The sequence below is a fragment of the Carlito syrichta genome, unplaced genomic scaffold (genome assembly GCF_000164805.1).
Source record: "Carlito syrichta isolate Samal-C Ts95f unplaced genomic scaffold, Tarsius_syrichta-2.0.1 Scaffold308139, whole genome shotgun sequence".
Taxonomy (NCBI): Eukaryota; Metazoa; Chordata; class Mammalia; order Primates; family Tarsiidae; genus Carlito; species Carlito syrichta.
Window position 1 is genome coordinate 113,835 of NW_007252235.1, and position 12,604 is coordinate 126,438.

At 40.2% G+C, this 12,604-nt stretch overlaps 1 protein-coding gene across 1 annotated transcript in view; it reads left to right on the forward strand.

Annotated features, from left to right (window-relative positions):
* The window catches only part of MEGF10 (multiple EGF like domains 10), a 128,885-nt gene that overhangs the window by 98,536 nt on the left and 17,745 nt on the right, over positions 1–12,604 (forward strand). The window contains exons 13-17 of the mRNA XM_008065041.2: positions 3,390–3,536; positions 5,029–5,163; positions 5,702–5,830; positions 8,740–8,868; positions 11,047–11,175. Of these exons, the coding sequence (XP_008063232.1) occupies positions 3,390–3,536; positions 5,029–5,163; positions 5,702–5,830; positions 8,740–8,868; positions 11,047–11,175 (669 nt within the window). The remainder of the gene's footprint in view (positions 1–3,389; positions 3,537–5,028; positions 5,164–5,701; positions 5,831–8,739; positions 8,869–11,046; positions 11,176–12,604) is intronic.

Here is a 12,604-nt window from a genome sequence, read left to right on the forward strand (position 1 = left end):
ACACAACCAAAACAATAGTTAAAGCAAACTTACAACTGTGTGTGTGTGTGTGTGTTCCCCTCAGATTCATATATGAAGCCCTAACCCTCAATACTTCAGAATGTGACTGACTGAATTTGGAGACAGTCTTTGTTTTTTTTGGGGGGGGGGTTGGGGGTCTCGCTTTGTTGCTCAGGCTAGAGTGCAGTGATGCAATCACCACTTACTGCCTTGAATTCCTGGCTCAGGTGATTCTTCCACCTTGGCCTCCCAAGTATCTGGGACTATACATACATACAACCACACCTGGAAATTTAAAAAATTTTTTTGTAGAGAAGAGCTCTCGCTATACTGCCCAGGCTGATTTCAAACTCCATAGAGTTCTCAGAACTCCTCTCATCTCAACCTCTCAAAGTTCTGGGATTACAGGTGTGAGCTACCACACCGGGATAAAGCAAACTTACAACTCTATCCTGGAGCATATTTCACTGCAGGGCTGCTGTCCTTACATGGAAGTCACACCAGCAGCCTTATACCTGGTATAACTTAGAGAAACACTTACCCAGTACTCCCTCCATCGTTTCACAATTAGATATTTGTTTCTTAGGCTCTTAAAATGTGTGCCCTCTTAAAATATTAATATTCTTCACAGAAGTTACAACTCAACAATAATAAATTTATCCCGTCCTTTCCTGACTGTATGATGAAAGGAAAGATAATATGAGGGCACAGAGGGTCTGAAGGAATATCAATAGGATAAAAGCGTGCAGCAAGAGGAAGAAAGACAACTTTGTGCTTTTTCCTGGAGTTTTTCCCTGACTGTGACAAACTTGATATTTGTCTTCGAATAGATTAAGCATTAATAGCTGCAAAATGATGACTAATTTTTGCTGATGACAGAGTGAAAAAAGAGGGCTTGAATTTTAAGAGGGGTTTGGTAACATAATTTTTATAATCTACATTCAGAGGAAAGATTTCCTTGCAATCCTTAAAGTTATTTACAAGTAAGCTTGGTTCTGTTGAAATATGCTTATATTATTGGAGACAGAGGTTTGATAGATGACCTGCAGAATTCCCTGCGATTCTCTGGAAATGAAATGATGGGTAAATCATGTGAAACAAGCTTTTCTCTGCAATGGATCCCCTTGCTACATTGAGGGCCTTGTTACTTATATGAACATTACCTGGGTAAAGCTGATTATGATTGAAGAATATGCTAACCACCTGGACAAACCTCTTAAGAGAAGAGGAATCAGATATGAAATAAAGGATCTCTTTATTCAGATTTTCCCATCTGACCTGTAGTCATTTTTCTTAACATGCTCCGATTTGAGACTGTGATAAGTTATACAGAAATTATGATAACCCATAATATAAAAAAGCAGCATACACTTTTGACCTAAAGTGTACTCCCCATTCCATCTTAACTGAATTTGTTAAGTGTAATACGAAGTAGTGATGTGGCAAGTAGCTGATGAACTAAATCACCATACATGGCTGAATCTTAGCTTCCCCTACCCCCAAGTCCCTATGTCACAAAAAAGCAGCAAAAATCAGCACTAATTTTCCGAACAACTATCAATCAGATTAACCAGATAATGAATCAGCCTCCACTTCTTCCAAATCCTCACAAGAATTATCCTTCAAGGCTCCAGACCAAAATACCCTGGGTTGTCTGAACCTCCCTGATAAGCTGACGTCCCTATCTTAGCTGCTATGAAGCAGGAGTCCTGGCTCACAGTCAGAACTTAGGACCAGAATTTGAACTGAGAGCAAAGCCTGTACCAGGTAACCTTTGTTGGTATGCTCTCTAAATTCACAAAACAAAGTTTAGGTCTACAGCCTCTTTTTGAAGTTATTTACTGCTTAATATGTTTGATGCTTCTGCCCAGCATAGATGTAGGTTAAAATACCAGATAAGATTCTATGGCTAATGTATCACATTTGGGGAGGGCAGAGTTTGCAGTTGCATCTCAGTTTCTCAAAAGAGATTTGAAAAAAGAAGATAATATATTTGTGAATGCAATAAAAAAAAATAATATAGTAGGCCCCAATTCCATATTTTGTTCTATGGGGAACATTTAAACCTCAATCAGCTTTATAAACAGACCTGGTCTCCTTTCTTCAGCCATTGATCCAAGCTGAAATAAAAGCCTATTGTTGGTTCAAGCTAGACACAATAAGATCTGCCTGCTTTCATGCCTACTTAATGGCCTTTACCATGTGGGGGCTTTTAGAAGGAAAAAACACTGGAATAGTAAAAAGTGTAGAATTACTGCTTAGCGGAAATGGCTGCGTACCAAGTGAGCACATCCATGTTATAGTTTGGGGTTGCTTTCGTTTTAAGGTTCAGACTGTAGTGACTTTTCTCCTAATCATTTTAGATGCAAAACCTGTAATACAAAACACGGACTTCGTAGCATCCGTGGTGCTGGGTGGTTGTCAGTTTTCTGGAATCCTGGAGGGTGTGCGTGCTTGTTCTTGACGTGTTTTCATTTGGTCTGAGGCCAGAAGCTGCCAATTCACTACTAATTATAACTCATAGCCTTTCGATGTGAAGAGCTTTTCTGTGAGTTGTGAAGAATTCTGACTTATAAGAAAGAGGCCCCTGTTGTATTTGCAGAAGAGACTTCCATTTGCTTCAAATAAAACCTGGTTTTATTTTCATTTTTGCAACCTTGGTTTTTCTTTATGTTTCCTTTAGGCATTTGTTTATTCATTCATGACTGATTCTAAAGTTTCTCAGTGTTCAAAATGAGAGTTAAACACCTACACACAGTTTCATAATAATCGATAGCATAGACAACAGCTATAAATAATGTCACTTGTATTCTGCCTATATCTCTCCAACGTCAGATTAAATTTTCAAGGAGGAATCTGGTGCCACGTGTTAGCACTTCTTTCCGTTCTGCACAATGTATTATCAAAATATTTTAAAATTGTGTTTATTTCTTTACTCTAGGGGAGGGATTTTTATGCAAAACAATTTAACTACTTTGTGCTTTGTGTTATCATTTACACTTTATTTCTCTATGAAGACATAAATAAAGATGGAGGGATGAGGAAGGCACTGAGGGCTAAAAGATACAGTGTTTTTGATAAATTTTGCTTTCAATAGACAGAGCCCTTGGGCTTCCTCCTTGCTTCCTTCTCCTAAAGAAGAAAAATCAATATAACAAAGATGTGCTATTCCTTCTTCATGTCTCCATAGAAAATAGTTCTGGGTATTTTTTTAATGTTATGTTGATACTATGCATTGATATATATAGGATGATAACTTTCCACTCATTGCTGCTCACGATCCTCGATTTTAATGCTGTGAGCTTAGATCTCATCTTTGAATTAGCATCCATAGAAGAATAACCATCTGTGCTGCCTCACTCAGCCTCGCCCTGTGTGCACTGTTTCAGGTGTCCACTGTGACAGCGTGTGTGCTGAGGGACGCTGGGGCCCCAACTGCTCCCTGCCCTGCTACTGTAAAAATGGGGCTTCGTGCTCTCCTGACGATGGCATCTGTGAGTGTGCCCCAGGATTCCGAGGCACCACTTGTCAGAGAAGTAAGTGTGTCATTAGGTGGTCATTTCCATCTTCTCTTCCCTGGGCACCATGGTCCCTGTCCCACACTTCAGTGTATAGTGATGTTCTCTGGCAGTTGAAGGCAGAAGAGAGTGTGGTAGTTTACCTGTCCTTTGCCAGTTCTGGAAGAACTTCCCCAAGAGCTTTATTCTTTCTAACCTTCAGAAACCTAACAGATGGGGGTATAACCATTTTTTCTCAGCAATGATTTCATTGCCTCATTGACAGCACCATCAGGGTATGTTTCTTGATCCTTCCTGAAAGCTTGCAAATAGTGTTCCAGAAATTCATTGACCTGTAAATATTTTATTCAGCAATTTGGCATTGGTCTTTTCTCAATTACCAGAAGTCAACATCAGCCAAGCCTTGAGGCAAATCATACATCCTGCTAGTAGACTCAAAGTCAGTGCTATGGGGAAATAGAATTGCAAAGTTAAAAATGGGGACTATTGACTTTGGTCAATAGAATTTTGGGGTTAGAAAATGATCTATAAGATTTTACAAAATATTTTAGTAAATGTAATCAAGAAAGAATAAGTGACTAATTATAAGATATACTATTCCAAATTTTAAAATTGCCTTTTGTCATAAAAATTCTGTGCACTTATCCTATATGTAAATCCAAATAATATCTTGGGAAGAACTTAAGTATATAGCATTTTGCTTAATCACTTCGGTTATAATCATTAACCTGGATCATTTTGTGGAGGAAAAAAATTTCTGATTTGATAATAGACCTATTTATTGTCAGTGATGACTCTTAAAGAATAAGGGAACAACAAATGATATGAGAGTATTTATTTGGAGCTTTAGACTAGTGTTTAGAATTTCATTTTTTTCTTCTCTATTCTTTCAACAAAAATTCTTTGAGTCTCTCCTCTGTGCCAAGCCTTGAGCTCACTGGGCCCTTGAATGGGAAAATAAAGAGAATTAAGACATTTTCTTGCCTCCAGGAATTCAGAGTTTAGTGACTTCTTTTCCTTATTAAAGAGTGCCCTTGTTTCTTTTGTTATTCTTGTTTTACACTTGGAAAACTCTCTGTACCTTTTTTTGTGTGTGTATGTGTGTGTTGGAGTCTCACTCTGTCACCCAGACTGGAGTGCAGTGGCCGCTCCCGGCCACCACAGCCTCGATCTGCTGGGTTCCGGCGATCCTTCCGCCTCAGCCGTGCAAGTAGCTGGAACTACAGGCACGCGCTACCACACTCGGCTAATTTTTTTTTGATTTATTGTAGAGATAAGGTCTTGCCAAGTTGCCCAGGCGGGTCTCAAACCCTCGGGTTCAGGCAATCCACTCACCTCAGCCTCCCAAGGGTGCGAGATTACAGGCTGAGCCACCAAGCCCGGTGCGTACCTTTTTTTTTAGGGTTTTTTTTTTTTTTTTTTGCCTCCAGAACTTTAACTAGATCCAAATGTGGAATACAAGAGAAATGCATCTCAGAAAGATAACTGTCGGTTTCTCTTCTGTTTTCAGTCTGCTCCCCTGGTTTCTATGGGCATCGCTGCAGCCAGACATGCCCGCAGTGTGTTCACAGCAGTGGGCCCTGTCACCACATCACAGGCCTGTGCGACTGCTTGCCTGGCTTCACAGGTGCCCTGTGCAATGAAGGTAGGGCGCCCAAACATTTTGGAGAGATGTGGGGTGATGAGCAAGCCCCATGGAGTCTGTTCTCAGGTCTCCTTCCAGGCTTCCCAAAGGCCATGTTTTCAGCTACCAGCTATGGATGCCTTATGGTATGCTGTGTCTGCAGCTTCAGAAATAGGACTCTGAGCTTTGGAAAAACTGGCTCGCCACTCCGACAAAACCCCTTTATTCCCTGAGCTGTGATATTCTTCAGTTTTAATTGGAAACATCCTCCCATGAAAAATCAATATGAGGAAGGATTTTGACTCCCTGAGACAGAAACTATGAAGTCAGATTTCTAGAAATGTAATGATGCCTCCTGGTTTGTGATGCTTTAATGAGGGTCTTTGGCTTCATGTGTTTGTAAAAATGAGCCCATTCAACTTGAGGGGTGCTGTTGAGTGGACAGATACTAAACGAGCAGCTGGGTCGGTGACCTTTAAAGTCATTTCCTGTGCTAAGAGTCTAGGATTCTGTGACAGGGGTTGTGATTGTTAGCTTCTGACCTGTAACTTATTTACAGTGTGTCCTAGTGGCAGATTTGGGAAAAACTGTGCAGGAATTTGTACCTGCACCAACAATGGAACCTGCAACCCCATCGACAGATCTTGTCAGTGTTACCCGGGTTGGATTGGCAGTGACTGCTCTCAACGTAAGTCTTGTTGTCAACCATTCTTACTTGTTTATTTTCAAATTTTTTAGAATTCAAGCCAGAGTATTTATCTACTCAAGAAAAAAATATGACTGATTATAAGATGCATTCTAGTTTTCAATTCCTTTTTTCCACTAAGAACTCTATGCAATGGTCTTATATTCAAATTCAAATAATGTCTTGGGAAGAACCTAAATACGTAACATTTTGATTATTCACTTTTCAGTGACTTATCACCCATTGAAGTAAAATAAAAATAGCTGTATTTAGAAGTTCATCTCCTCTTTTTGTGTTTATGTTTATCTGGAGTGTTAGTTATAGAGAAATAAAGAAGCAGAATTTAATTGATGTGAGTCTTAGAAACCTATTGGGATCCTGAGCAGACTGACACTCACTGTGGCTCACATGTTTATTCCTCAGCTTCCCTGGGGAGCCTCCCACATCACTATAATGACAGAGGGACTGTATAGATGATTTTTACATTACTCATGTCATGAAAAGATAACATGGGCCATAACTCATTGGTCAATGCTTTGAGTCAGTGCAACCTCTAAAAATATTCTACTTTTGACCAAGGAGTAGCATATATGAGTATGGGGATAATCTGGTTTCATTTATTATACATTTTATGACACATACCCAGTTTATATTGAATCTACTCACCATGTCCATAAGAGAAATCAAAGAATGACTGCACTGATTTTTCATGGTGCTTTATTGATTACTTAATTCTAAACTTTACAGTTACAATCAACCTGCAGATATTAATTGATAAACAATATATTTTTGCTTGAAGATATTTTTCCTAAATTTTTTTTTCATAAGTAGTCCAGGCTCTACCCCATTTTTGAGGAATAAGAAAGCAGAGCCAACAGATCTTGGAAGTTTAGATCTTTGTTGAAAGAAGTGTTATTAGATATAATTTATTGGTGTGTGTGTTTCACTCTGTCCTGGGGGTATCACTTCAGAAGTAACCATAGTCTGTTTAAATCTGTGTGTGTTGCAAAGGCTCTGACTGATTCACGTTGGCAGATGGACAGATTGAGGAATAGAAACTGAAAAACAAGACTTAAGGAGAAAAAAAAGATCCAATATCATTGTCATAAATGATTGATTTACTTTGTTCCTTTTTAAAGTACTCTTTATTTTGGAAGTTGGTCACTTCCTCATTTGGAGGAGGAATGTGCTGGAAGGAACAAAAATGGGAACACCACTATGAATGGAGACTATAGTGTTGCCTGCCCCCATAATCACTCCAGAGGAAGCTGATTAATTTGGCAAAAGCCTTTGCTTCTCTTGGGGATCATTGATTTCATTGATTCCCTTATGGACTCTGTGGAACCATCTTAATATTTCTTCTTAGCTGATTGTGAGCCTGTCTAAAAAGAGACAATTCTTTTGCGGCAAAAGCAGAGACTTTGAAAAATTAAAGGGGTACATTTAAAGGAGCAGGTGTACTCGGCAAGATGATTTTTAAAAGCCCTGTCTCTACATTTACCTTTTGGGAATATAAAAATTGGTGATCCTTATTCCTATTCTCTAATCATAACAAATGTAAAAAGCAAAGCCTAATGCAAGTGAAAAAATAGACTGTAGACATAAAAGGATTTACAGAAGTTTATTAAGTATCATGTAAGGAATGGATTGTTTTAGACACAGAGTGTTCCATCAGACATTAAAAGGGTTGGACAAGTCAATTGTTTTCACCCTGAGTCTTACTAGGACCTTAAAAGGAGAAATGGTATTTATCTAACAAATATAATCATAATTCTGTATGACCTTAGATAAGTCACTATTAACCTTTTTTGAATCTCAGTGTCTTCATCTGTAAAATGAAGGTGCTGTTCTTAGAAAATCTATTTTGACATTCACTCCAGACCTCAAATGCCAGCTATTATTTCCATCTTGCTCTTGGTCAAATATGGTGCTCATCATTATGGAAGAATTTTTTTTCATTTAAAAAATTACTTCAGATTATTGTCTTTATTCCTCATATTCTCGTCTGAGTAGCCATACAGGTGATCTTCCTTTTATGCAATTATGTTCCTGAAGCATTAGTATGAAAAAAAGTATTTTTTTGTCAAGAAAACTATTTTGTCCCATGATCTCACATTATTATTTCACAGATACTTTATCTGACTATCTGATTACTCTTCAATTGGCAGTGACCTCTAATGATTTAGTTTTGTTATTTTTTGCTTCTTCCAGTTAAGAGTTTTAACAAATGAACTAATTTTTACATACACTGGAGAAGTTTAACATTTAAAAAGAGCCTAAGGTGATAACTCTGGGGTAGAGTGACAAATGTCGGATGTAGAGATCATAGACATGAACTACATGACCTTGAGTCCCTTAACTTCTCTTGAGTCATTTTCCCCATCTGATCTGATCTCTTCAGAAAGGCCTTCCTTAAAGGAGAGGTTCCCAATCATTCTTGTCCTCCTTATCCCAACGTATTTTTTTTTCATAGCATTTAACCACTATTTTTTTTCAGTTGCTTTGTTGGTTGGTTGGTTTGCCTCCTTTCCCTACTAAAATACTGTGTAAGCTTCCAGAGGGTGATTTGAACTCTTTGTCCTCTGCTATCTCCCCTGTGCCTAGAATGGTATTGGACATATAGTAGGTGTTGAATGTGTGTTTGTTAAATAACTGAATCTGTAAACTTGAGATGATTTTTGCTCCTCCGGCCTCTGCAGTTGTTAAGTGAATCCATACATTAGTAATGATGATTGTTATTGTGGTCAACATTGCCATCTTGGTTTCAGGGCAGAATTGGGAGCAGCGTGCCTTCTTAGTCCTGATGTATACTGCTAACCTCTGTGCAGAGAGATATACAGGGGTGGGTGAAATTCTCTCTACTTGGTATTGGACAAGAATTCTAACAGTCCTCTCTACACTTGTGGTTTCAGCATGTCCACCTGCCCACTGGGGCCCGAACTGCATCCACACTTGCAACTGCCACAACGGGGCCTTCTGCAGCGCCTACGATGGGGAATGCAAATGCACTCCTGGCTGGACAGGGCTCTACTGCACTCAGAGTAAGTGGCAAGCCTTCTGAGGCTCACCAATGAAAGCCTCACCCAAGGAAGATACAGCCTCCCCCTTCGCATGCACTGTCTGAGCTCTACAAGGGTCCCTGGCACTGGAGTGCTTCATCTACCCAATGACCTCTAGATGTGTACATTCCTCGAAGTGGCTAAGAGCTACCACATTCCAAGTATTCTGTCTCCAAGTTATATCAGAACACTGAGGTGGAGCAACATTGTGTGATGATGTGCAGTTTCCTTCTCTTCTTTCCTTTAACCAGACCCTGTTTCTATGGTTCTAATTCCCTATCACTTATTCTAACAGCATAAGAGTTAGGATGAGTGAGAGAGATTAGAAAGGTAGTGAAGATAACAAGCCTCACTGCCTGACTCAATGTGTACTCTTGGAAAAGATGGAGGTCAGTGGTTCCCAAACTTTAGCGAGCTTCAGAATCACCTGGAGGATTCGATCAACACAGCAGCTGGTCCCATCTCCAGAGAGACTGACTCAGGAGGTCTAGACTGGGACTTGAGAATTTCCATTTCTACCAACTGGAGATAATGCCAGGCCAAGACCATGCTTTGAAAACCACTACTCTGGAACTTCTTTCCATTTTTAAATTCTGTAGTGTCTTAACTGTTTTTTCTTCCATGAGGTATTTAGCATAATGGGATGTAATATGCAATGTACTCCAAAGCTAAACATCACTGGGGAAAAAGATTATTCTCTGCCCACTTGCTTTTGTTTAATAAAGCAGACAAGACAGGAAGGCATGTGTTATGGCTAGTATTAATAATAATATATAATTTAAAATAACAGCAAGGAGCTGAGGAGGAAAGGTGGGTCAGAAATTGCATAATTCTTATTTAGTACTCATTAGAGCACATGATTAGGCTGAGTAAGTGTTTGGAAATGTTCTAGAAGGGAACGTAGATCTTGAACCAAAATTTGAAAAGGAGAATTGGCAAGGAAGAAGGTTGACCCAAGCATATGCTGCAGAGTTTGTATATCTACAAAGACTTTTTTAACTTTTTAGAGAAAAGTATTTATATTATTTCTAATTCTACAATCAGGATCTGCTTCAAACAGAGGACTTTTTTTTTTAAGTGGGGACAACGTGGGTTTCAGAGCTAGATTTCCCTCCCTTTGTGTCATGGCCCTGGTGCCACACAGTTGCTAACTGTATAATTTAAAGCACTCAGGACTTAGTTCCTAGGTGTAGGATAAGTATATCCATCTATAGGATGGGAATATCCATCCCTACATTTCTGGGCTGCTGGAAAGACTAAATGAGAGAATGCATAATAAGAATCTGGTACAGAGTAGTTGCTAAATAAATACATGACAATGGGGATTGTCATTGTGTACTGGCATCTTTACATTGCATCTGCTTCTTGAAAGTCAGGCTTTCATTAAACCTCACCATAAGAAAATGGGAAAATAAAAAGCACCTGTAATATTTGGAAACAGCCAACGGATCAGCTGCATTGAAGCTTTCATTATGCCAGAGAGCCCCCTGAAACACTCTTGCAGGGTGGCTGCCAACCCATGTGAGCCAACAGAGCGGGTGTCTTCAGACCAAGAGTCCGAATGGTCTAAGCTTTGGAATTATGCGGCAATGCGGAGGCTTTTTGCTTTTTACAAAGCATTTGGGAAGCACAATGGTTTTTTTTTTTAAGTTAAGCATTTATCACACCTCTTTGCCTGAAGGTGATATTATACAAGTTCATAACAGATACCGTGGACAAGGCTAGTAGCAGCACTGGAGACATTCTGTACTACAAGTAAAAGCATACAGATAATTTTAATATAAAATGCTCATTTCCATTCATGGAATTGGAGTCCAGGATTCTAGTAGTTTGAGTGGAAGAATGAAAGGAAATGCCTCACACTTCCGGGGTTGAAGGGATGCTTTGTTAGAAGATACTAGTCTTGCCTCTAGGGGTACCAGTGATGGTTACACAGACAGGATGGAACTCTTCTGCCTCCTGTTTGTGAATTACAACCTCCCTGCAAGAGTCCCATCTTGAGACTTCAAAGAAGCCCTTGTGACAAGCTGAGATATACACTATTGGCTTTATTCTCTACTGGCTCAGCGTCCTTCAAGTTGAAACACAAATATGTTGGAGGCACGAGCTGTGTTTCTCCAAAGTAGCCTCTTGACGCCCGCTGTCCTCCCTCTCACACAGGATGTCCTCTGGGGTTTTATGGAAAGGACTGTGCATTGATATGCCAGTGCCAAAACGGAGCTGACTGTGACCACATCTCTGGGCAGTGTACTTGCCGCACCGGATTCATGGGGAGGCACTGTGAGCAGAGTGAGTATAAAGGCATAATGTCACTAGGTGGTATTTTGTTCTCTAGAATCAATTTTCCTAGATGCCGGGAAATATTAAGGCAGAATTTACAACTCTTAAGTTGTCTGAGCTGATGGCTGGTTAGTGCCCAGCATGACTGACTTCCTCTCCCAGAGACCTGGCTTCCCTGGGATCATTGCTGGCTGTCTTGCCCTCTGAATTCTTCTTCTGAGTAACTACTCAGCGCCCTGGGAGGAGGAGGTATGACTACAAGAATGAAGACAGAATTCAAGTTTTCCATTCTGTTCTTTCTGGCTCTCCCTTCCTCCCCTTTTTATTTTTGGAATGTGGCTGTTCAGAGATTTAAGAGTCAGTAAAGGTTTCTTCATGGTAGAGACAGGACCTGAGTCTCACACTGGAAGACAGTGCATTGGGTAGGGATGTGGGCCAGCCCTCATTGCTGATGAGAGCACAAGTCTGTGCAAATGTTGCCAGCCTTTCAACAACCTTGTCTAGGTGGTACTGTTTTTTAATTTTTTAAAAATTTTTTTATTTTTTATTTTTTTTTGAGTTGGAGTCTCACTCTGTCGCCCAGACTGGAGTGCAGTGGCCGCTCCCGGCCACCGCAGCCTCGACCTGCTGGGCTCCGGCGATCCTTCCGCCTCAGCCTTCCGAGTAGCCGGAATTACAGACGTGCGCTACCATGCCCGGCTAATTTTTTGATTTTATTGTAGAGATGAGGTCTCACCTGCCCAGGCGGGTATTGAACCCGCGGACTCAGGCAATCCACTCACCTCAGCCTCCCAAAGGCATGGGATTACAAGCTGAGCCACTGAGCCTGGCTTGCACTGTTTTTTAAAATACTATTTCCACTAACAACCTCTCCTCTTGGTCTTAACCTTCAAGACAACATACTGCCTGAGTTTTTCTTTTTCTTTTTTCAAAAATTCCACTCAAGGAGAATATGCTCTATTGAAATTACTCATCCTTGTTTTTCCATTTCCACCCTACCATCTATGCATCTGCTCACAGGATTTAAGCACATTAGTCTTAAACTGAGTTATTTCAAATTTGTGTCTCATTCGTTTCTTCTGTGACTTTCATTCAGTATTCAAGATAAAGAAATAAGAGCTTAGTGCTGTATGGAGTTCACTTTCTTATGGTAAAACCCTTTGAGGCAGGGAAAGTTACAGAACAATTCCCATTGCCAGAGGTTGGACTCTTAAGAAGGATCAGCCAAAATTATGGCTGTAGGAGCAGTGCAGCTTGGACAGGTTGGTCAGGATAGCAGGACATTCATTGACAGTAAAGTATTCCTCCCCACTCCACTCCCCTGGCACCTCACAGAGCCACTGGGCAGCCAGGTTGCCTCAATCTCCTGTTCTAAACCCTAGGATATCTTTTTTTTTTTTTTGAGTTGGAGTCTCACTCTGTTACCCAGACTGGAGTG